Source organism: Panulirus ornatus, chromosome 41, assembly GCF_036320965.1.
Source record: "Panulirus ornatus isolate Po-2019 chromosome 41, ASM3632096v1, whole genome shotgun sequence".
NCBI lineage: Eukaryota > Metazoa > Arthropoda > Malacostraca > Decapoda > Palinuridae > Panulirus > Panulirus ornatus.
Genome location: NC_092264.1, coordinates 8641857 through 8669109, shown reverse-complemented (window position 1 = coordinate 8669109; position 27253 = coordinate 8641857). Strand labels below are relative to the sequence as shown.

Here is a 27253-nt window from a genome sequence, read left to right as displayed (position 1 = left end):
CAGCGACAAAGTGTGATAATATATATATATATATATATATATATATATATATATATTTTTTTTTTTTCATGCTATTCGCCATTTCCCGTGTTAGCGAGGTAGCGTTAAGAAAAGAGGACTGGGTCTTTGAGGGAATATCCTCATTTGGCCCCCTTCTCTGTTCCTTCTTTGGAAAACAAACAAAAAAAAACGAGGGGAGGATTTCCAGCCCCCCGCTCCCTTCCCTTTTAGTCGCCTTCTACGACACGCAGGGAATACGTGGGAAGTATTCTTTCTCCCCTATCCCCAGGGATAATATATATATATATATATATATATATATATATATATATATATATATATATATATATATATATATATATTTTTTTTTTTTTTTTTATATACTTTGTCACTGTCTCCCGCGTTTGCGAGGTAGCGCAAGGAAACAGACGAAAGAAATGGCCCAACCCCCCCATACACATGTACATACACACGTCCACACACTCAAATATACATACCTACACAGCTTTCCATGGTTTACCCCGGACGCTTCACATGCCTTGATTCAATCCACTGACAGCACGTCAACCCCTGTATACCACATCGCTCCAATTCACTCTATTCCTTGCCCTCCTTTCACCCTCCTGCATGTTCAGGCCCCGATCACACAAAATCCATTTCACTCCATCTTTCCACCTCCAATTTGGTCTCCCTCTTCTCCTCGTTCCCTCCACCTCCGACACATATATCCTCTTGGTCAATCTTTCCTCACTCATTCTCTCCATGTGCCCAAACCATTTCAAAACACCCTCTTCTGCTCTCTCAACCACGCTCTTTTTATTTCCACACATCTCTCTTACCCTTACGTTACTTACTCGATCAAACCACCTCACACCACACATTGTCCTCAAACATCTCATTTCCAGCACATCCATCCTCCTGCGCACAACTTTATCCATAGCCCACGCCTCGCAACCATACAACATTGTTGGAACTACTATTCCTTCAAACATACCCATTTTTGCTTTCCGGGATAATGTTCTCGACTTCCACACATTTTTCAAGGCTCCCAAAATTTTCGCCCCCTCCCCCACCCTATGATCCACTTCCGCTTCCATGGTTCCATCCGCTGACAGATCCACTCCCAGATATCTAAAACACTTCACTTCCTCCAGTTTTTCACCATTCAAACTCACCTCCCAATTGACTTGACCCTCAACCCTACTGTACCTAATAACCTTGCTCTTATTCACATTTACTCTTAACTTTCTTCTTCCACACACTTTACCAAACTCCGTCACCAGCTTCTGCAGTTTCTCACATGAATCCGCCACCAGCGCTGTATCATCAGCGAACAACAACTGACTCACTTCCCAAGCTCTCTCATCCCCAACAGACTTCATACTTGCCCCTCTTTCCAAAACTCTTGCATTTACCTCCCTAACAACCCCATCCATAAACAAATTAAACAACCATGGAGACATCACACACCCCTGCCGCAAACCTACATTCACTGAGAACCAATCACTTTCCTCTCTTCCTACACGTACACATGCCTTACATCCTCGATAAAAACTTTTCACTGCTTCTAACAACTTGCCTCCCACACCATATATTCTTAATACCTTCCACAGAGCATCTCTATCAACTCTATCATATGCCTTCTCCAGATCCATAAATGCTACATACAAATCCATTTGCTTTTCTAAGTATTTCTCACATACATTCTTCAGAGCAAACACCTGATCCACACATCCTCTACCACTTCTGAAACCACACTGCTCTTCCCCAATCTGATGCTCTGTACATGCCTTCACCCTGTCAATCAATACCCTCCCATATAATTTACCAGGAATACTCAACAAACTTATACCTCTGTAATTTGAGCACTCACTCTTATCCCCTTTGCCTTTGTACAATGTCACTGCACGCATTCTGCCAATCCTCAGGCACCTCACCATGAGTCAAACATACATTAAATAACCTTACCAACCAGTCAATAATACAGTCACCCCCTTTTTTAATAAATTCCACTGCAATACCATCCAAACCTGCTGCCTTGCCGGCTTTCATCTTCCGCAAAGCTTTTACTACCTCTTCTCTGTTTACCAAATCATTTTCCCTAACCCTCTCACTTTGCACACCACCTCGACCAAAACATCCTATATCTGCCACTATCATCAAACACATTCAACAAACCTTCAAAATACTCACTCCATCTCCTTCTCACCTCACCACTACTTGTTATCACCTCCGCATTTGCGCCCTTCACTGAAGTTCCCATTTGCTCCCTTGTCTTACGCACTTTATTTACCTCCTTCCAGAACATCTTTTTATTCTCCCTAAGATTTAATGATACTCTCTCACCCCAACTCTCATTTGCCCTCTTTTTCACCTCTTGCACCTTTCTCTTGACCTCCTGTCTCTTTCTTTTATACATCTCCCACTCAATTGCATTTTTTTCCCCTGCAAAAATCATCCAAATGCCTCTCTCTTCTCTTTCACTAATAATCTTACTTCTTCATCCCACCACTCACTACCCTTTCTAATCAACCCACCTCCCACTCTTCTCATGCCACAAGCATCTTTTGCGCAATCCATCACTGATTCCCTAAATACATCCCATTCCTCCCCCACTCCCCTTACTTCCATTGTTCTCACCTTTTTCCATTCTGTACTCAGTTTCTCCTGGTACTTCCTCACACAAGTCTCCTTCCCAAGCTCACTTACTCTCACCACCCTCTTCACCCCAACATTCACTCTTCTTTTCTGAAAACCCATACAAATCTTCACCTTAGCCTCCACAAGATAATGATCAGACATCCCTCCAGTTGCACCTCTCAGCACATTAACATCCAAAAGTCTCTCTTTCGCGAGCCTGTCAATTAACACGTAATCCAATAATGCTCTCTGGCCATCTCTCCTACTTACATACGTATACTTATGTATATCTCGCTTTTTAAACCAGGTATTCCCAATCACCAGTCCTTTTTCAGCACATAAATCTACAAGCTCTTCACCATTTCCATTTACAACACTGAACACCCCATGTATACCAATTATTCCCTCAACTGCCACATTACTCACCTTTGCATTTTTTAACTTTCTAAAATGGGAAACAGAAGAAGGAGCCACGCGGGGAGTGCTCATCCTCCTCGAAGGCTCAGACTGGGGTGTCTAAATGTGTGTGGATGTAACCAAGATGTGAAAAAAGGAGAGATAGGTAGTATGTTTGAGGAAAGGAACCTGGATGTTTTGGCTCTGAGTGAAACGAAGCTCAAGGGTAAAGGGGAAGAGTGGTTTGGGAATGTCTTGGGAGTAAAGTCAGGGGTTAGTGAGAGGACAAGAGCAAGGGAAGGAGTAGCAGTACTCCTGAAACAGGAGTTGTGGGAGTATGTGATAGAATGTAAGAAAGTAAATTCTCGATTAATATGGGTAAAACTGAAAGTTGATGGAGAGAGATGGGTGATTATTGGTGCATATGCACCTGGGCATGAGAAGAAAGATCATGAGAGGCAAGTGTTTTGGGAGCAGCTGAATGAGTGTGTTAGTGATTTTGATGCACGAGACCGGGTTATAGTGATGGGTGATTTGAATGCATATATATATATATATATATATATATATATATATATATATATATATATATATATATATATATATATATCTGTTTCCCATTTTAGAAAGTTAATACAAGGAGGGGAGGATTTTTGGCCCCCCGCTCCCGTCCCCTCTAGTCGCTTTCTACGACACGCAAGGAATACGTGGGAAGTATTCTTTCACCCCTATCCCCAGGGATAATATACATATATTTATACATATACACATACACTCACATACACATACATACGCACATATACACACACACACATACATATATATACATATGAAAAATGTAAGAAACAATTTAGAAAATTGAAACTTCTAGCTTGAAATGAATGAAAAAAAAATGAATGTCACATAATGGTTCAACCTCTGGCTATGGAAAAAAGGAAAATGTATAATTTATTTACACAAACGTCAATAGCAGTTCTCATCAATTTAACCACTGTATCAATAAGCTTCAATGTCTAAGCTACATTTTTCTCCAATTTCACTATTTTCCTTCACATTTTCAATTGTGTCTGAAGGTTCTACTTCAAGAGTGATTGTTTTTCCAGTAAGGGTCTTCACATCTTGGTTACATCCACACACATTTAGGCACCCCACTCTGAGCCTTCGAGGAGGATGCTTTACTTGTGGTGCTGACTTCCTTGATGTAACATGATGTGGCATGAGAAGAGTGGGAGGTGGGTTGATTAGAAAGGGTAGTGAGTGGTGGGATGAAGAAGTAAGAGTATTAGTGAAAGAGATGAAAGAGGCATTTGGACGATTTTTGCAGGGAAAAAATGCAATTGAGTGGGAGATGTATAAAAGAAAGAGACGGGAGGTCAAGAGAAAGGTGCAAGAGGTGAAAAAAAGGACAAATGAGAGTTGGGGTGAGAGAGTATCATTAAATTTTAGGGAGAATAAAAAGATGTTCTGGAAGGAGGTAAATAAAGTGCGTAAGACAAAGGAGCAAATGGGAACTCCAGTGAAGGGCGCAAATGGGGAGGTGATAACAAGTAGTGGTGATGTGAGAAGGAGATGGAGTGAGTATTTTGAAGGTTTGTTGAATGTGTTTGATGATAGAGTGGCAGATATAGGGTGTTTTGGTCGAGGTGGTGTGCAAAGTGAGAGGGTTAGGGAAAATGATTTGGTAAACAGAGAAGAGGTAGTGAAAGCTTTGCGGAAGATGAAAGCCGGCAAGGCAGCAGGTTTGGATGGTATTGCAGTGGAATTTATTAAAAAAGGGGGTGACTGTATTGTTGACTGGTTGGTAAGGTTATTTAATGTATGTATGACTCATGGTGAGGTGCCTGAGGATTGGCGGAATGCGTGCATAGTGCCATTGTACAAAGGCAAAGGGGATAAGAGTGAATGCTTAAATTACAGAGGTATAAGTTTGTTGAGTATTCCTGGTAAATTATATGGGAGGGTATTGATTGAGAGGGTGAAGGCATGTACAGAGCATCAGATTGGGGAAGAGCAGTGTGGTTTCAGAAGTGGTAGAGGATGTGTGGATCAGGTGTTTGCTTTGAAGAATGTATGTGAGAAATACTTAGAAAAGCAAATGGATTTGTATGTAGCATTTATGGATCTGGAGAAGGCATATGATAGAGTTGATAGAGATGCTCTGTGGAAGGTATTAAGAATATATGGTGTGGGAGGAAAGTTGTTAGAAGCAGTGAAAAGTTTTTATCGAGGATGTAAGGCATGTGTACGTGTAGGAAGAGAGGAAAGTGATTGGTTCTCAGTGAATGTAGGTTTGCGGCAGGGGTGTGTGATGTCTCCATGGTTGTTTAATTTGTTTATGGATGGGGTTGTTAGGGAGGTAAATGCAAGAGTTTTGGAAAGAGGGGCAAGTATGAAGTCTGTTGGGGATGAGAGAGCTTGGGAAGTGAGTCAGTTGTTGTTCGCTGATGATACAGCGCTGGTGGCAGATTCATGTGAGAAACTGCAGAAGCTGGTGACTGAGTTTGGTAAAGTGTGTGGAAGAAGAAAGTTAAGAGTAAATGTGAATAAGAGCAAGGTTATTAGGTACAGTAGGGTTGAGGGTCAAGTCAATTGGGAGGTGAGTTTGAATGGAGAAAAACTGGAGGAAGTGAACTGTTTTGGATATCTGGGAGTGGATCTGGCAGCGGATGGAACCATGGAAGCGGAAGTGGATCATAGGGTGGGGGAGGGGGCGAAAATTCTGGGGGCCTTGAAGAATGTGTGGAAGTCGAGAACATTATCTCGGAAAGCAAAAATGGGTATGTTTGAAGGAATAGTGGTTCCAACAATGTTGTATGGTTGCGAGGCGTGGGCTATGGATAGAGTTGTGCGCAGGAGGATGGATGTGCTGGAAATGAGATGTTTGAGGACAATGTGTGGTGTGAGGTGGTTTGATCGAGTGAGTAACGTAAGGGTAAGAGAGATGTGTGGAAATAAAAAGAGCGTGGTTGAGAGAGCAGAAGAGGGTGTTTTGAAGTGGTTTGGGCACATGGAGAGGATGAGTGAGGAAAGATTGACCAAGAGGATATATGTGTCGGAGGTGGAGGGAGCAAGGAGAAGAGGGAGACCAAATTGGAGGTGGAAAGATGGAGTGAAAAAGATTTTGTGTGATCGGGGCCTGAACATGCAGGAGGGTGAAAGGAGGGCAAGGAATAGAGTGAATTGGAGCGATGTGGTATACCGGGGTTGACGTGCTGTCAGTGGATTGAATCAAGGCATGTGAAGCGTCTGGGGTAAACCATGGAAAGCTGTGTAGGTATGTATATTTGCGTGTGTGGACGTATGTATATACATGTATATGGGGGGGGGTTGGGCCATTTCTTTCGTCTGTTTCCTTGCGCTACCTCGCAAACGCGGGAGACAGCGACAAAGTATAAAAAAAAAAAAAAAATATATATATATATATATATATATATATATATATATATATATATATATATATATATATATATATATATATATAAATATATATGCAGTGGTAGTGGTAGAGGATGTGTGGATCAGGTGTTTGCTTTGAAGAATGTATGTGAGAAATACTTAGAAAAGCAAATGGATTTGTATGTAGCATTTATGGATCTGGAGAAGGCATATGATAGAGTTGATAGAGATGCTCTATGGAAGGTATTAAGAATATATGGTGTGGGAGGCAAGTTGTTAGAAGCAGTGAAAAGTTTTTATCGAGGATGTAAGGCATGTGTACGTGTAGGAAGAGAGGAAAGTTATTGGTTCTCAGTGAATGTAGGTTTGCGGCAGGGTTGTGTGATGTCTCCATGGTTGTTTAATTTGTTTATGGATGGGGTTGTTAGGGAGGTGAATGCAAGAGTTTTGGAAAGAGGGGCAAGTATGAAGTCTGTTGTGGATGAGAGAGCTTGGGAAGTGAGTCAGTTGTTGTTCGCTGATGATACAGCACTGGTGGCTGATTCATGTGAGAAACTGCAGAAGCTGGTGACTGAGTTTGGTAAAGTGTGTGAAAGAAGAAAGTTAAGAGTAAATGTGAATAAGAGCAAGGTTATTAGGTACAGTAGGGTTGAGGGTCAAGTCAATTGGGAGGTAAGTTTGAATGGAGAAAAACTGGAGGAAGTAAAGTGTTTTAGGTATCTGGGAGTAGATCTGGCAGCGGATGGAACCATGGAAGCGGAAGTGGATCATAGGGTTGGGGAGGGGGCGAAAATCCTGGGAGCCTTGAAAAATGTATGGAAGTCGAGAACATTATCTCGGAAAGCAAAAATGGGTATGTTTGAAGGAATAGTGGTTCCAACAATGTTGTATGGTTGCGAGGCGTGGGCTATGGATAGAGTTGTGCGCAGGAGGATGGATGTGCTGGAAATGAGATGCTTGAGGACAATGTGTGGTGTGAGGTGGTTTGATCGAGTAAATAACGTAAGGGTAAGAGAGATGTGTGGAAATAAAAAGAGCGTGGTTGAGAGAGCAGAAGAGGGTGTTTTGAAATGGTTTGGGCACATGGAGAAAATGAGTGAGGAAAGATTGACCAAGAGGATATATGTGTCGGAGGTGGAGGGAACGAGGAGAAGTGGGAGACGAAATTGGAGGTGGAAAGATGGAGTGAAAAAGATTTTGTGTGATCGGGGCCTGAACATGCAGGAGGGTGAAAGGAGGGCAAGGAATAGAGTGAATTGGATCGATGTGGTATACCGGGGTTGACGTGCTGTCAGTGGATTGAATCAGGGCATGTGAAGCGTCTGGGGTAAACCATGGAAAGCTGTGTAGGTATGTATATTTGCGTGTGTGGACGTGTATGTATATACATGTGTATGGGGGTGGGTTGAGCCATTTCTTTCGTCTGTTTCCTTGCGCTACCTCGCAAACGCGGGAGACAGCGACAAAGCAAAAAAGAAAAAAAAATATATATATATATATAATATCAGCTTTCTAAAATAGTCATTCCACTATTCTGAACCTCTCTTTCCACTATCTGTACATATTATACCACACTTAGAAACTTATTTACTACACTATATGCTCAATTTATAGTGATATGAAAATTTTTCATCATATTCATATCAATACAATATTTTAATGCATATACCCTTACTGCATTTAGGGGTTGCTTGATTGAGGCCAGAAAGAAAGTTCTCAAATCTAGGTTTTGTCATCATCTAACTTTTAGTATTGCTGTTTGTGTGTAGAGACTTCCATTAAACTTATCTTGATTTGAAGATTACCTGTTCTCCAGGCCAGAAATATTCAACTGATAATTAACTAATCTCCATTTATAAATGTCTGGCAAAATCTTTCTGTTCCAAGATTTCTTGACATCTTGACTTTAGGAAAAGTCATATAGTCATATTTAAAAAGAAGTTCCCTTACTTTTATTTCATTAAACTTTATTTAAATCATCATAGTTGCAATAAGGGAAATATTCAGTAATGTTTATAATGAATTTCATGTTAGTTGTATTTTCTACTCTTTAAGGATTTAATATTTCATACTTTTAGGCACCTTTTTGCAATAAGTTTAGTTTTTGAGTATTCTCCAGGTTGGTTATCGATTATCAGATCGTATCCTGGATATTAAGCGTGACTTGAAGACTGGCCTTGATCTTGGTTGTGGCCGGGGATATGTTGCTAAGAATATAACAGGTGTAAGTATCTTTTGCCAAGTTTGCTTTGATACTTCTTGTGCAGCATTATTGACTTTTAAAAGTGTGGCAGGGTAGTAATGTTTTTCATTCACATCCAGATATCCCATTTCCCTTCAGTTATACCCTGAACTGCTCCATCACTAACCCTGGCATTCTAATCTCCCTCCACTAATACTCAGTCCTTACAGCAATTCCCAAAATCAGAATTAATTTTGCACTCACTTGGATCCTCCTAGAAGACTTAACCTTTTTGTCACTCCTCTTTTTACAAGTTGCATAAGCACTGCCAGTCTCCCACCTCTTATAATCCAGTTTCATTGTCACCGACATGAGTCTGGAACTCATATCTGTTCTTATACCCTTTAGCACACTCCTACAGCTCCTCCTTCAGCATAAGTACCATCTCCTCCTTTACTCTCTCTCTTACACCAACCCTAGACTTTACCTGTCAGACTTGCAAACCATTCTTTCCCTTTACCATTCATCGGTATGAATGAAAATGGCGAACAGCTTGTCGATTGGGTGCTGAAAAAGGAATGGTGTTTTGAAACTGTTCTCTTCTTTCATGCACATGTCCTGTTTCCCACATGAGTAGCATTAACTGCAGATAACTGAGCCTTCAAGGAAAAAATCATTAATTAGCTCTGTCCCTGTTCCTTCTTTTGGAAGGTAATAAAGGAAGAGAAGACTTCCATTTTTTTTCCTCCCTATTTTATAATAACATCATCATAGCCATAAGTCTTAATTTTTTATAAGGGGATTTTATGTTTTCCCTTGACCTCCAGTTTCTAGCACAGGTAGATCAAGAGTTTTCTTCTTTTGCTTATAACTTCACATCTGGAATCTACATCTATATGTCTATATCTCTGATGCCTGTTCCATCTGGAAGTCCTCCCAAAGGGGTGGCCACGGCAACAGAATCACCATATCAAGTGAGCTCCAGTGCTGCCTCTTAGCATGTAGTGCCTCATCCTTAACAGGCCACAGGCAGAGGGCATCTCAAGCACAGTGTTTGCTAAGGCTTTTACTTAATTTTTGTACTGAATACTTCTACCTAATGCTCCTACTAACTACTCTAATCTAATGCTCCAGCCTTGCTGATCCTACCTACTACTTCTATGTACTGCTCCTACCACTTTGCTAAAAGGAGAAGGGCTAGTGCATAATGCTCACCACAGGAAAAACTAAAGTTATGAAGAACGAGCTGTGTGAGTTGTGTTGTCAGGCGTTATGTATGACAAGGAAAGATTGTACATTTGTAGACAGAATGCCAGTTATCCATGTGTTAGTAAGGCAGAAAGAAAAGACAGCTACATGGGTTAGGAACTTTTAAACATTTGGGGTCAATTCATAACACCTAAATTATGCTGGATATGTACCCATGTATGTTTTAGGTTAATTCGCATGTTTAGAAGCCTAGTAACTAGCATAGACTACCTTTTTGGATATTTTGATATATGGTGAAAAAGGGTAAAAATAATGATAAAGAAAATAGTCCCTCCCATTGAATCAGTGTATTTTTGGAGGTGGAATAGTACAGCTTGTTATTTTTAGAATGATTCTTTTTGCAGACTGAATTAACACATCTTTATATGAGTGATCTTTCTCCTGCCATGTTAGAGGCTGCACAGACTCCTGAAAATATTGGATTCACCAAAATACTGATTGATGAAGAACAAAAATTTCCAATTGAATCAAAAAAACTGGATCTTGTCATTTCAAATCTTAAGTAAGTTGAAATATGGAATTTATTCTGTTTTTTAACAATATAAAGGTTAACCATGTTATTTATATCAGTGATTCACATCTGTATCTTTCCATGTAACTCTTTAGGCTGATAAACATAATAGTGGCAATATTGATTAAGATTTAAGCTTAGGTATAGATAACTAGATTTCATATTAAACAGTGTTATAATCATATGAATGAAAAGGAACTGAAAACATTATGTAGAATAAGATAAGGCTGTATATGAGTGGATGGGCCATTCTTTGTCTGTTTCCTGGTGCAGTCTCACTGACGCAGGAGGCAGTGATCAGGTATAATGAAAAATAAAATATATATAAGTATATTAATAATCTGTTTCCCCTTTTTATAAAGTTGAAATACAAGGAGGGGAGGGTTTCTAGCCCCCCCGCTCTCATCCCCTTTAGTCGCCCTCTACGACACGTGAGGAATGCTTGGGAAGTATTCTTTCTCCCCTAGGAAAAGACAACAAAGGCCACATTCGTTCACACTCAGTCTCTAGCTGTCATGTATAATGCACCGAAACCACAGCTCCATATCCACATCCCCGGGGATAGGGGAGAAAGAATACTTCCTACATATTCCCTATGTGTCGTTGAATTCAAGGCGACTAAAAGGGGTGGGAATGGGGAGTTGGAAATCCTCCTCTCTAGTTTTACTTTTCCAAATGAAGGAATAGAGAATGGTGCCAAGTGAGGAGTCTTCCCTCTAAGGCTCAGTAATCTGTTCTTGAATGCTTCCTCGCTAATGCAGGAAATAGCGAATATGTATGGGGAAAATGTATATGTATTTCCTTGCACTACCTCACTGATGCAGGAAACAGCAATTCAGTATAATAATAATAAATAAATAATAATAATAGTAATAAATAAATAAATAATAATTATTATATATTTATTTATTTCTTATACTTTGTCGCTGTCTCCCACGTTAGTGAGGTAGCGCAAGGAAACAGATGAAAGAATGGCCCAACCCACCCACATACACATGTACATACATACACGTCCAAACACGCACATATGCATACCTATACATCTCAACGTATACATATATAAACACTTTTTTTCATACTATTCATCATCTCCCGCGTTGGCAAGGTAGCGTTAAGAACAGAGGACTGAGCTTTTGAGGGAAATCCTCACTTGGACCCTTCTCTGTTTCTCCTTTTGGAAAATTAAAAACAAGATGGGAGGATTTCCAGCCCCCACTACCTCCCCTTTTAGTCGCCTTCTATGACACGCAGAGAATATGTGGGAAGTATTCTTTCTCCCCTATCCCCAAGGATAATATATATATACACACACAGACATATACATATATACATATGTACATAATTCATACTGTCTGCCCTTATTCATTCCCGTCGCCACCCCACTACACATGAAATGACAACCTCCTCCCCCCATATGTGTGAGGTAGCACTAGGAAAAGACAACAAAGGCCACATTCATTCACACTCAGTCTCTAGCTGTCATGTATAATGCACCGAAACCACAGCTCCCTTTCCACATCCAGACCCCACAAAACTTTCCATGGTTTACCCCAGATGCTTCACATGCTATGGTTCAATCCATTGACAGCATGTCGACCCCAGTATACCACATCATTCCAATTCACTCTATTCCTTGCACGCCTTTCACCCTCCTGCATGTTCAGGCCCCGATCATTCAAAATCTTTTTCACTCCATCTTTCCACCTCCAATTTGGTCTCCCACTTCTGATCATTCCCTCCACTTCTGACACATATATCCTCTTTGTCAATCTTTCCTAACTCATTCTCTCCATGTGACCAAACCATTTCAAAACATCCTCTTCTGGTCTCTCACCCACACTCTTTTTATTACCACACATCTCTCTTACCCTTTCATTACTTACTGAATCAAACCACCTCACACCACATATTGTCCTCAAACATCTCATTTCCAGTACATCCACCCTCCTCTGCACAACTCTATCTATAGCCCATGCCTTGCAACCATATAACATTGTTGGAACCACTATTCCTTCAAACATACCCATTTTTGCTTTCCAAGATAACATTCTCGACTTCCACACATTTTTCAATGCTCCCAGAACTTTCGCCCCCTCCCCCACCCTATGATTCACTTCCGCTTCCATCGTTCCATCCACTGCCAAATCCACTCCCAGATATCTAAAACACTTCACTTCCTCCAGTTTTTCTCCATTCAAACTTACCTCCCACTTAACTTGTCCCTCAACCCTACTGTACCTAATAACCTTGCTCTTATTCACATTTACTCTCAGCTTTCTCCTTTTACACACTTTACCAAACTCAGTCACCAGCTTCTGCAGTTTCTCACCCGAATCAGCAACCAGCGCTGTATCATCACCGAACATTAACTGACTCACTTTCCAAGCTCTCTTATCCACAACAGACTGCATACTTGCCCCTCTTTCCAAAACTCTTGCATTCACCTCCCTAAGAACCCCATCCATAAACAAATTAAACAACCATGGAGACATCATGTACCCCTGCTGCAAACGAACATTCACTGAGAACCAGTCACTTTCCTCTCTTCCTACAAGTACACATGCCTTACAGCCTTGATAAAAACTTTTCACTGCTTCTAATAACTTACCTCCCACCCCATATATTCTTAATACCTTCCACAGAGCATCTCTATCAACTCTTATCATATGCCTTTTCCAGATCCATAAATGCTACATACAAATCCATTTGCTTTTCTAAGTATTTCTCACATACATTTTTCAAAGCAAACACCTGATCCACACATCATCTACCACTTCTGAAACCACACTGCTCTTCCCCAATCTGATGCTCTGTATATATATATATATTGGGGTGTCTAAATGTGTGTGGATGTAACCAAAATGAGAAAAAAGGAGAGATAGGTAGTATGTTTGAGGAAAGGAACCTGGATGTTTTGGCTCTAAGTGAAACGAAGCTCAAGGGTAAAGGGGAAGAGTGGTTTGGGAATGTCTTGGGAGTAAAGTCAGGGGTTAGTGAGAGGAAAAGAGCAAGGGAAGGAGTAGCACTATTCCTGAAACAGGAGTGGTGGGAGTATGTGATAGAGTGTAAGAAAGTAAACTCTAGATTGATATGGGTAAAACTGAAAGTTGATGGAGAGAGATGGGTGATTATTGGTGCATATGCATCTGGGCATGAGAAGAAAGATCATGAGAGGCAAGTGTTTTGGGAGCAGATGAATGAGTGTGTTAGTGGTTTTGATGCACGAGACCGGGTTATAGTGATGGGTGATTTGAATGCAAAGGTGAGTAATGTGGCAGTTGAGGGAATAATTGGTATACATGGGGTGTTCAGTGTTGTAAATGGAAATGGTGAAGAGCTTGTAGATTTATGTGCTGAAAAAGGACTGGTGATTGGGAATACCTGGTTTAAAAAGACATTTTTTTTTTTTTCTGCTTTGTCACTATCTCCCACGTTTGCGAGGTAGCGCAAGGAAAGAAACGAAAGAAATGGCCCAACCCACCCCCATACACATGTATATACATATGTCCACACACGCAAATATACATACCTACACAGCTTTCCATGGTTTACCCCAGACGCTTCACATGCCCTGATTCAATCCACTGACAGCACGTCAACCCGGTATACCACATCGATCCAATTCACTCTATTCCTTGCCCTCCTTTCACCCTCCTGCATGTTCAGGCCCCGATCACACAAAATCTTTTTCACTCCATCTTTCCACCTCCAATTTGGTCTCCCACTTCTCCTCGTTCCCTCCACCTCCGACACATATATCCTCTTGGTCAATCTTGCCTCACTCATTCTCTCCATGTGCCCAAACCATTTCAAAACACCCTCTTCTGCTCTCTCAACCACGCTCTTTTTATTTCCACACATCTCTCTTACCCTTACGTTACTTACTCGATCAAACCACCTCACACCACACATTGTCCTCAAACATCTCATTTCCAGCACATCCATCCTCCTGCGCACAACTCTAGCCATAGCCCACGCCTCGCAACCATACAACATTGTTGGAACCACTATTCCTTCAAATATACCCATTTTTGCTTTCCGAGATAATGTTCTCGACTTCCACACATTCTTCAAGGCCCCCAGAATTTTCGCCCCCTCCCCCACCCTATGATCCACTTCCGCTTCCATGGTTCCATCCGCTGCCAGATCCACTCCCAGATATCTAAAACACTTTACTTCCTCCAGTTTTTCTCCATTCAAACTTACCTCCCAATTGACTTGACCCTCAACCCTACTGTACCTAATTACCTTGCTCTTATTCACATTTACTCTTAACTTTCTTCTTCCACACACTTTACCAAACTCAGTCACCAGCTTCTGCAGTTTCTCACATGAATCAGCCACCAGCGCTGTATCATCAGCGAACAACAACTGACTAACTTCCCAAGCTCTCTCATCCCCAACAGACTTCATACTTGCCCCTCTTTCCAAAACTCTTGCATTCACCTCCCTAACAACCCCATCCATAAACAAATTAAACAACCATGGAGACATCACACACCCCTGCCGCAAACCTACATTCACTGAGAACCAATCACTTTCCTCTCTTCCTACACGTACACATGCCTTACATCCTCGATAAAAACTTTTCACTGCTTCTAACAACTTGCCTCCCACACCATATATTCTTAATACCTTCCACAGAGCATCTCTATCAACTCTATCATATGCCTTCTCCAGATCCATAAATGCTACATACAAATCCATTTGCTTTTCTAAGTATTTCTCACATACATTCTTCAAAGCAAACACCTGATCCACACATCCTCTACCACTTCTGAAACCACACTGCTCTTCCCCAGTCTGATGCTTTGTACATGCCTTCACCCTCTCAATCAATACCCTTCCATATAATTTACCAGGAATACTCAACAAACTTATACCTCTGTAATTTGAGCACTCACTCTTATCCCCTTTGCCTTTGTACAAAGGCACTATGCACGCATTCCGCCAATCCTCAGGCACCTCACCATGAGTCATACATACATTAAATAACCTTACCAACCAGTCAACAATACAGTCACCCCCTTTTTTAATAAATTCCACTGCAATACCATCCAAACCTGCTGCCTTGCCGGCTTTCATCTTCCGCAAAGCTTTTACTACCTCTTCTCTGTTTACCAAATCATTTTCCCTAATCCTCTCACTTTGCACACCACCTCGACCAAAACACCCTATATCTGCCACTCTATCATCAAACACATTCAACAAATCTTCAAAATACTCACTCCATCTCCTTCTCACATCACCACTACTTGTTATCACCTCCCCATTTGCGCCCTTCACTGAAGTTCCCATTTGCTCCCTTGTCTTACGCACTTTATTTACCTCCTTCCAGAACATCTTTTTATTCTCCCTAAAATTTAATGATACTCTCTCACCCCAACTCTCATTTGCCCTTTTTTTTTTCACCTCTTGCACCTTTCTCTTGACCTCCTGTCTCTTTCTTTTATACATCTCCCACTCAATTGCATTTTTTCCCTGCAAAAATCGTCCAAATGCCTCTCTCTTCTCTTTCACTAATACTCTTACTTCTTCATCCCACCACTCACTACCCTTTCTAATCAACCCATCTCCCACTCTTCTCATGCCACAAGCATCTTTTGTGCAATCCATCACTGATTCCCTAACTACATCCCATTCCTCCCCCACTCCCCTTACTTCCATTTTTCTCACCTTTTTCCATTCTGTACTCAGTCTCTCCTGGTACTTACTCACACAAGTCTCCTTCCCAAGCTCACATACTCTCACCACCCTCTTCACCCCAACATTCACTCTTCTTTTCTGAAAACCCATACAAATCTTCACCTTAGCCTCCACAAGATAATGATCAGACATCCCTCCAGTTGCACCTCTCAGCACATTAACATCCAAAAGTCTCTCTTTCGCGCGCCTGTCAATTAACACGTAATCCAATAACGCTCTCTGGCCATCTCTCCTACTTACATAAGTATACTTATGTATATCTCGCTTTTTAAACCAGGTATTCCCAATCATCAGTCCTTTTTCAGCACATAAATATATATATATATATTTTTTTTTTTTTTTTTTTTTTTTTATACTTTGTCGCTGTCTCCCGCGTTTGCGAGGTAGCGCAAGGAAACAGACGAAAGAAATGGCCCAACCCCCCCCCCCATACACATGTACATACACACGTCCACACACGCAAATATACATACCTACACAGCTTTCCATGGTTTACCCCAGACGCTTCACATGCCTTGCTTCAATCCACTGACAGCACGTCAACCCCTGTATACCACATGACTCCAATTCACTCTATTTCTTGCCCTCCTTTCACCCTCCTGCATGTTCAGGCCCCGATCACACAAAATCTTTTTCACTCCATCTTTCCACCTCCAATTTGGTCTCCCTCTTCTCCTCGTTCCCTCCACCTCCGACACATATATCCTCTTGGTCAATCTCTCCTCACTCATTCTCTCCATGTGCCCAAACCATTTCAAAACACCCTCTTCTGCTCTCTCAACCACGCTCATTTTATTTCCACACATCTCTCTTACCCTTACGTTACTTACTCGATCAAACCACCTCACACCACACATTGTCCTCAAACATCTCATTTCCAGCACATCCATCCTCCTGCGCACATCTCTATCCATAGCCCACGCCTCGCAACCATACAACATTGTTGGAACCACTATTCCCTCAAACATACCCATTTTTGCTTTCCGAGATAATGTTCTCGACTTCCACACATTTTTCAAGGCTCCCAAAATTTTCGCCCCCTCCCCCACCCTATGATCCACTTCCGCTTCCATGGTTCCATCCGCTGACAGATCCACTCCCAGATATCTAAAACACTTCACTTCCTCCAGTTTTTCTCCATTCAAACTCACCTCCCAATTGACTTGACCCTCACCCCTACTGTACCTAATAACCTTGCTCTTATTCACATTTACTCTCAACTTTCTTCTTCCACACACTTTACCAAACTCAGTCACCAGCTTCTGCAGTTTCTCACATGAATCAGCCACCAGCGCTGTATCATCAGCGAACAACAACTGACTCACTTCCCAAGCTCTCTCATCCCCAACAGACTTCATACTTGCCCCTCTTTCCAGGACTCTTGCATTTACCTCCCTTACAACCCCATCCATAAACAAATTAAACAACCATGGAGACATCACACACCCCTGCCGCAAACCTACATTCACTGAGAACCAATCACTTTCCTCTCTTCCTACACGTACACATGCCTTACATCCTCGATAAAAACTTTTCACTGCTTCTAACAACTTGCCTCCCACACCATATATTCTTAATACCTTCCACAGAGCATCTCTATCAACTCTATCATATGCCTTCTCCAGATCCATAAATGCTACATACAAATCCATTTGCTTTTCTAAGTATTTCTCACATACATTCTTCAAAGCAAACACCTGATCCACACATCCTCTACCACTTCTGAAACCGCACTGCTCTTCCCCAATCTGATGCTCTGTACATGCCTTCACCCTCTCAATCAATACCCTCCCATATAATTTACCAGGAATACTCAACAAACTTATACCTCTGTAATTTGAGCACTCACTCTTATCCCCTTTGCCTTTGTACAATGGCACTATGCACGCATTCCGCCAATCCTCAGGCACCTCACCATGAGTCATACATACATTAAATAACCTTACCAACCAGTCAACAATACAGTCACCCCCTTTCTTAATAAATTCCACTGCAATACCATCCAAACCTGCTGCCTTGCCGGCTTTCATCTTCCGCAAAGCTTTTACTACCTCTTCTCTGTTTACCAACTCATTTTCCCTAACCCTCTCACTTTGCACACCACCTCGACCAAAGCACCCTATATCTGCCACTCTGTCATCAGACACATTCAACAAACCTTCAAAATACTCATTCCATCTCCTTCTCACATCACCGCTACTTGTTATCACCTCCCCATTTACGCCCTTCACTGAAGTTCCCATTTGCTCCCTTGTCTTACGCACCCTATTTACCTCCTTCCAGAACATCTTTTTATTCTCCCTAAAATTTACTGATAGTCTCTCACCCCAACTCTCATTTGCCCTTTTTTTCACCTCTTGCACCTTTCTCTTGACCTCCTGTCTCTTTCTTTTATACTTCTCCCACTCAATTGCATTTTTTCCCTGCAAAAATCGTCCAAATGCCTCTCTCTTCTCTTTCACTAATACTCTTACTTCTTCATCCCACCACTCACTACCCTTTCTAAACAGCCCACCTCCCACTCTTCTCATGCCACAAGCATCTTTTGCGCAATCCATCACTGATTCCCTAAATACATCCCATTCCTCCCCCACTCCCCTTACTTCCATTGTTCTCACCTTTTTCCATTCTGTACACAGTCTCTCCTGGTACTTCCCCACACAGGTCTCCTTCCCAAGCTCACTTACTCTCACCACCTTCTTCACCCCAACATTCACTCCTCTTTTCTGAAAACCCATACTAATCTTCACCTTAGCCTCCACAAGATAATGATCAGACATCCCTCCAGTTGCACCTCTCAGCACATTAACATCCAAAAGTCTCTCTTTCGCACGCCTGTCAATTAACACGTAATCCAATAACGCTCTCTGGCCATCTCTCCTACTTACATAAGTATACTTATGTATATCTCGCTTTTTAAACCAGGTATTCCCAATCATCAGTCCTTTTTCAGCACATAAATCTACAAGCTCTTCACCATTTCCATTTACAACACTGAACACCCCATGCATACCAATTATTCCCTCAACTGCCACATTACTCACCTTTGCATTCAAATCACCCATCACTATAACCCGGTCTCGTGCATCAAAACCGCTAACATATATATATATATATATATATATATATATATATATATATATATATATATATATATATATATATATATATATATATATATATTATCCCTGGGGATAGGGGAGAAAGAATACTTCCCACGTATTCCCTGCGTGTCGTAGAAGGCGACTAAAAGGGGAGGGAGCGGGGGGCTGGAAATCCTCCCCTCTCGTTTTTTTTTTTGATTTTCCAAAAGAAGGAACAGAGAATTGGGCCAGGTGAGGGTATTCCCTCAAAGGCCCAGTCCTCTGTTCTTAACGCTACCTCGCTAATGCAGGAAATGGCGAATAGTTTGAAAGAAAGAAAAGAAAATATATATATATATATATATAGGGTGGCAGATATAGGGTGTTTTGGTCGAGGTGGTGTGCAAAGTGAGAGGGTTAGGGAAAATGATTTGGTAAACAGAGAAGAGGTAGTGAAAGCTTTGCGGAAGATGAAAGCCGGCAAGGCAGCAGGTTTGGATGGTATTGCAGTGGAATTTGTTAAAAAAGGGGGTGACTGTATTGTTGACTGGTTGGTAAGGTTATTTAATGTATGTATGACTCATGGTGAGGTGCCTGAGGATTGGCGGAATGCGTGCATAGTGCCATTGTACAAAGGCAAAGGGGATAAGAGTGAGTGCTCAAATTACAGAGGTATAAGTTTGTTGAGTATTCCTGGTAAGTTATATGGGAGGGTATTGATTGAGAGGGTGAAGGCATGTACAGAGCATCAGATTGGGGAAGAGCAGTGTGGTTTCAGAAGTGGTAGAGGATGTGTGGATCAGGTGTTTGCTTTGAAGAATGTATGTGAGAAATACTTAGAAAAGCAAATGGATTTGTATGTAGCATTTATGGATCTGGAGAAGGCATATGATAGAGTTGATAGAGATGCTCTGTGGAAGGTATTAAGAATATATGGTGTGGGAGGCAAGTTGTTAGAAGCAGTGAAAAGTTTTTATCGAGGATGTAAGGCATGTGTACGTGTAGGAAGAGAGGAAAGTGATTGGTTCTCAGTGAATGTAGGTTTGCGGCAGGGGTGTGGATGTCTCCCCTGGTTGTTTAATTTTTTTTGGATGGGGTTTAGGGGGTAAAAGCAAGAATTTTGAAAAGGGGGGTAAATTTTGGGGGGGAATTAAGATTTTTTCAAAAGGGGGGTTTTAAAAAAAAGGTATAGGAAAAAGGGTGGGGGTTAAAGGGAAATTTGGAGGTTTTTAAAAGTTTGGGGAAAAAAGGGGAGAAAAATGGAGGAAGTGAAAGTTTTTTAGATATCTGGGGGATTTGGCAGGGATGGAACCATGGGAAAGGAAAAGGATCATGGGTGGGGAGGGGGCAAAAATTCCCGGGGGCCTTTAAAATGTTGGGAAATCGGAACATTATTTCGGAAACAAAAAGGGATGTTTTAAGGGAATGGGGGTTTCAACAATGTTGTTGGTTGCGAGGGGGTGGGCTATGGGTAGAGTTGTGCCAAGGGGGGAGTGCTGGAAAGAGATTTTAGGACATGTGGGGTGTGAGTGTTTTTCGGGGGGATAAGTAAGGTAAGAGAATGGTGGAAAAAAAAAGAGCTGGGTTTAGAAGCAAAAGGTGTTTTTGAATGGTTTTTTGGGACATGGGGGGATGATGAAAAGATTTACCAAGGGGAAAATGGTCGGGGGTGGAGGGAACAGGAAAGGGGAACCAAAGGAGGTGGAAAAATGGAGTGAAAAAGATTTTTTTAAAGGGGGGGGGGCCTTTAAAACATGCAGGAGGGGGGAAAAGGGGGAAAGGGAATAGAGTGAATTGGATCAATGTGGTCTACTGGGGTTGACATGCAGTCAGTGATTTGAATCAGGGCCAAGTGAAGCAACTGGGGTAATCCATGGAAAGTTGTGTGGGGCCTAGATGCGGAAAGGAGCTGTGGTTTCCGGGCAATATGCATGACACTAGAGACCCTGGAGTGTGAACGAATGGGGCCATTGTTTGTCATTTTCCTAGCGCTACCCTCCGCACACATGAGTGGGGAGGGGGATGGTAACCATGTGTGGCGGGGTGGCGATGGGAATGTAAAGGCAGGACAGTGGCACTTTGTGCATGGGTATATAAGTAGTGTCAGTGAGGGGGTGTGGTATTATGTGGTACATTGATAACATATAGGTATGGGTTGAATTTGCTGTGTAGACGTGTGTGTATATAACATGTGTATGGGAAGGGTTGGGCCAATTCCTTTCGTCTGTATTCCTTGCGCTACCTTATCGCAAACACTGGGACATCGACAAAGCAAAATAAATAAATAAAATAACTATAATATATTATAGATATATATATAATATATATATATATATATAATATAGATATAAAAATATAATATATATATTTATATATCCCTTGGGATAAGGGGAGAAAGAATTACTTCCCACAATATTCCCTGGCGTGTCTAGAAGGCGACTAAAATGGAAGGAGCGGGAGGCAGGACATCCTCCCCTCTCATTTTTTTTTTACTTTTCCAAAAGAAGGAACAGAGAAGGGGCCAGGTTGAGGAAAATTCCCTCAAAGGCCCATTCCTCTGTTCATAACGCGCTACCTCGCCAATGGCAGGAAAGTCGATAGTATGAAAAAATATAATATATATATCTATATATATATATTATTATATATTTATATAGTATATATACATAGAGATAGAGAAGAGAGAAGAGAGAGAGAGAGAGAGAGAGAGATGCCTGTGGGAAAAATCAAAGGTATTAGAATATAAGGTTTGGGAGGCAATTGTTAGAACAGTGAAAATTTTTTTATCGAGGATGTAAGGCATGTGAGTTAGAAGAGAGAAAGTGTTTGGTTTCCTCAGTGAATGTAGGTATTGCGGCAAGGGGTGTGTGATGTCTCCATGGTTGTTAAATTTTGTTTATGGATGGGGTTTGTTAGGAGAGGTAAATGCAAAGAGTCCATTGGAAGAGGGGCAAGTATATAAGTCTGTTGGGGATGAAGAGCCTTGGGAATTGAGTCCAGTTGATGTTTCGCTGATGATACAAGCGCTGGTGGCGGATTTCAGTGGAGAAATCTGCAGAAGCTGGTGACTGAGTTTGGTAAAGTGTGTGGAAGAAGAAAGTTAAGAGTAAATGTGAATAAGAGCAAGGTTATTAGGTACAGTAGGGTTGAGGGTCAAGTCAATTGGGAGGTGAGTTTGAATGGAGAAAAACTGGAGGAAGTGAAGTGTTTTAGATATCTGGGAGTGGATCTGGCAGCGGATGGAACCATGGAAGCGGAAGTGGATCATAGGGTGGGGGAGGGGGCGAAAATTCTGGGGGCCTTGAAGAATGTGTGGAAGTCGAGAACATTATCTCGGAAAGCAAAAATGGGTATGTTTGAAGGAATAGTTGTTCCAACAATGTTGTATGGTTGCGAGGCGTGGGCTATGGATAGAGTTGTGCGCAGGAGGATGGATGTGCTGGAAATGAGATGTTTGAGGACAATGTGTGGTGTGAGGTGGTTTTATCGAGTGAGTAACGTAAGGGTAAGAGAGATGTGTGGAAATAAAAAGAGCGTGGTTGAGAGAGCAGAAGAGGGTGTTTTGAAGTGGTTTGGGCACATGGAGAGGATGAGTGAGGAAAGATTGACCAAGAGGATATATGTGTCGGAGGTGGAGGGAACGAGGAGAAGAGGGAGACCAAATTGGAGGTGGAAAGATGGAGTGAAAAAGATTTTGTGTGATCGGGGCCTGAACATGCAGGAGGGTGAAAGGAGGGCAGGGAATAGAGTGAATTGGATCGATGTGGTATACCGGGGTTGACGTGCTGTCAGTGGATTGAATCAAGGCATGTGAAGCGTCTGGGGTAAACCATGGAAAGCTGTGCAGGTATGTATATTTGCGTGTGTGGACGTATGTATATACATGTGTATGGGGGTGGGTTGGGCCATTTCTTTTGTCTGTTTCCTTGCGCTACCTCGCAAACGCGGGAGACAGCGACAAAGTATAAAAAAAAAAAAAAAAAATATATATATATATACTTAATTAAATATCTTAATTAAATACTTAATTAAATATCTATCTTCGAAATGAAGATGAAGTGAACCACAGTAGTAGTAAGAGAGAAGGAACCCTTCCGCCGCTTAGGTCTAGAAGGAGGAGTCTATCCCGCCTGGGGAAAGCTCTGGTTCCGTCTCACCGAGTAAGTAGAGAAACAATCAAAGTAGTGGTATTTCACTACTGGCCACACAAATGGCCTCCCACTTATGCTATATTGTCCCTAGGGATAGGGGATTAAGAATACTTCCCACGTATTCCCTGCGTGTCGTAGAAGGCGACTAAAAGGGGAGGGAGTGGGGGGCTGGAAATCCTCCCCTCTCGTTTTTTTTTTTTTTCGAAAGAAGGAACAGAGGGGGCCAGGTGAGGATATTCCAAAAAATGCCCAGTCCTCTGTTCTTAACGCTACCTCGCTAGCGCGGGAAATGGCGAATAGTTTAAAAGAAAAGAAAAGAATATATATATATATTAGTATATGTTATTATACTTAATCGCCGTCTCCTGCATTAGCGAGGTAATGCAAGGAAACAGACGAGGAATGGCCCAACCCACCCACATACACATGTATATACATAAATGCCCATACATGCACTTATACATACACATACATTTCAACATATACATACTCAGACATTTACATATATACACATGTACGTATTCATATTTGCTGCCTTCATCCATTCCCATTGCCACCCCACCACACCTGAATTAGCATCCCCCCCCCCTCCATCGAGTTAGCACTAGGAAAAGACAAAAAAGGTCACATTCATTCACATTCAGTCTCTAGCTGTCATGTGTAATGCATCAAAACCACAGCTCCCTTTTTTCACATCCAGGCCCCACAGACCTTTCCATGGTTTACCCTCGATGCTTCACATGCCCTTGTTCAATTCATTGACAGCATGCCGAGCCCAGTATACCACATTGTTCCAATTCACTCTAGTCCTTGCACACCTTTCACCCTCCTGTATGTTCAGGCCCTGATTGCTCAAAATCTTATTCACTCCATCTTTCCACCTCCAATCTGGTCTCCCACTTCTCCTCGTTCCCTCCACCTCTGACACAGGTATCCTCTTTGTCAATCTTTCCTCACTCATGCTCTCCATGTGACCAAACCATTTCAACACACCCTCTTCTGCTCTCTTAATCACTCTTTTTATTACCACACCTCTCTCTTACCCTTTCATTACTTACTCGATCAATACAATACTGATTTGAATATTGGAAACAGTGAAGAGAAGATTTAAAGATGAGAAAAATGGGTAGCCTGATAGTTCAGACCAACATTTTGTTTTAGTTGGTGTTTGATGACTGCTGTGTTATACTCTTGATTGCAGCCTTCACTGGGTTAATAACCTCCCTGGATGTCTGAAGGAGATCTACAGAGTGCTAAAGGAGGATGGAGTGTTTTTAGCATCCATGTTTGGAGGAGACACTTTATTTGAGTTACGTTCTTCACTTGTGCTTGCAGAATTGGAAAGAGAAGGGGTAAGTTTAGCTCTTAGAACTTATCTGTCTTTGGACTGTCTGAAAGTACTGTAATATTGTCTTGCAACAAATCTCCATGGAACTTGCTCCTAAATTTATGTTCATCGGGGTTGATTATTCTTTTATAGTTTTTGTTTAGAGCAAAAGTACAGTAAATTATTTTATTTATGTAAAGCCACTACACATAGGATAGTGTATATGTGACATTGTCACCATTGTATCTGTTTATGTGTGGACACTTTCTTTGTTTCCACAAAACTCAAGAACAATAAGGGATAGAAACTTCATATTTACACCTTAGTTACTCCCTTGTGGCCTTGATGAAAGAATTAGATTTCAGGGCATGGAGATACATAATTTACTTGACTGGGGAAACTGATTTTTATTTAAAGTGCTAAAAGTCAGGAGTGCTGAATGAAGGGAAGTCCAACCTTATAGCTTGTATTTCAGGCAAAGATAGATACCATGGGATACATATTTTTGCAAGTTAATAAGTATATGCACCTTTACTCTTAAAAAGTGAAGGAAAAGTGCTTTTACTTACTTATTTTACTGAAACATGATTGTTTAAAAGATCATCCTTCTCTCTCTATTTTGTTTGGTTGGAAAAAAATAATTAAAAATTTTGTAGGTTACAATTGATACTCATGACATACATCATATGCTAGTTATGATGTTTTTGTTATTTGCTAAAATTATTTACATAATGGTATGATTTTTTGATACTGCACTGCACAGATGAGATAAATTTGTATATAAGGTGCAGTGAAACAGCATTTAGAAACTTTGCAAGAGATCTTATGATAATCAAGGAATTGTATCTTAGAACTATAAAACTTTCACTTTTGTTGAAGACTCCAGGTATGGACAAAAGTCCTTAAGACTTTAAGGCAAGCGCTAAAGAGGAAAAGGGAAGGGAAAATACTCATTAAATCTAAAGGCTTGATAGGGAGTTGGAAAACCTGCATTTTGAAATGACAGATCATAGATGAAAAAGATATTAGTTTCAAGAAAAAAGTTGGTACAAAACAGTATATGAAGATAGGAAACAAAAATATGAAGAATAAGAAGAAGCTAAAACACACAGTAATTAAGGTTTAATGAGAAAATATACAACCAGCATTCTGACACAGGGCGTTTGAAATGGTGAAGGGCACCACTTTACACTCCAAGGCATTTGACATCTGTAACTCCTTCTTACAAAATGCCAATCATAATGCAAATGGAATTCAAACAAGCATAAGCAAAGATTTTTTTTTTTTTATGTATAAACTAACAACTGAGAAAGAAGACATAGACTATGGCAATGTGTGGCATAAATGTAAATAAACTGAGGAGAGAAATTTGAACCAAGTACAGCATATTTGTTTTAGTGCTGAGAACATTTTAGGATTCAGTATCATGAACTATTTGAGAGAAATGTAAAGCTACTTTTGGTGTGTGAAAACATTTTCTCATTGTGGTTAATCTTTTGACCATATGAAATGGGCTCCAAATGATGGGTTGTTCAGAAATTATGAATGAATTTTTGGCAAACTTGATAAAAATTTGAAGGAATAGTGGTTCCAACAAAATTGTATGGTTGCGAGGCATGGGCTATGGATAGAGTTGTGCGCAGGAGGGTGGATGTGCTGGAAATGAGATGTTTGAGGACAATATGTGGTGTGAGGTGGTTTGATCAAGTAAGTAATGTAAGGGTAAGAGAGATGTGTGGAAATAGAAAGAGTGTGGTTGAGAGAGCAGAAGAGGGTGTTTTGAAGTGGTTTGGTCACATGGAGAGAATGAGTGAGGAAAGATTGACCAAGAGAATATATGTGTCAGAGGTGGGGGGAACGAGGAGAAGTGGGAGACCAAATTGGAGGTGGAAAGATGGAGTGAAAAAGATTTTGAGTGATCGGGGCCTGAACATGCAGGAGGGTGAAAGGTGTGCAAGGAATAGAGTGAATTGGAACGATGTGGTATACCGGGGTTGATGTGCTGTCAATGGATTGAACCAGGGCATGTGAAGCATCTGGGGTAAACCATGGAAAGTTCTGTGGGGCGTGGATGTGGAAAGGGAGCTGTGGTTTCGGTGCATTATTACATGACAGCTAGAGACTGAGTGTGAACTTATGGGGCCTTTGTTGTCTTTTCCTAGCGCTACCTCGCACACATGAGGAGGGAGAGGGTTGTTATTCCATGTGTGGCGAGGTGGCGATGGGAATAAATAAAGGCAGACAGTATGAATTATGTACATGTGTATATATGTATATGTCTGTGTGTATATGTATGTGTACATTGAGATGTATAGGTATGTATATTTGTGTGTGTGGACGTGTATGTATATACATGTGTATGTGAGTGGGTTGGGCCATTCTTTCGTCTGTTTCCTTGCGCTACCTCGCTAATGTGGGAGACAGCGACAAAGCAAAATAGAATAGAATAATCTGAAAAAGTAATGCAAATTGAATATACGTAACTTCATGGAAATATAGTTAGCCAGAAGGTTGGAGCACACACACATAACACACAAATAATCTCACTGTTATTCACCTAAGATGAATTTAATTCATTAACTCGTTCATCTT

At 41.2% G+C, this 27253-nt stretch overlaps 1 protein-coding gene across 1 annotated transcript in view; it reads left to right on the top strand.

Moving 5' to 3' along the window:
* Positions 1 to 27253, top strand: part of LOC139761663 (arginine-hydroxylase NDUFAF5, mitochondrial-like) — a 68748-nt gene that overhangs the window by 15944 nt on the left and 25551 nt on the right. Inside the window, 3 exon segments of the mRNA XM_071685980.1 lie at positions 8552 to 8656; positions 10228 to 10385; positions 24536 to 24686. Coding sequence (XP_071542081.1) covers positions 8552 to 8656; positions 10228 to 10385; positions 24536 to 24686 — 414 coding nt within the window.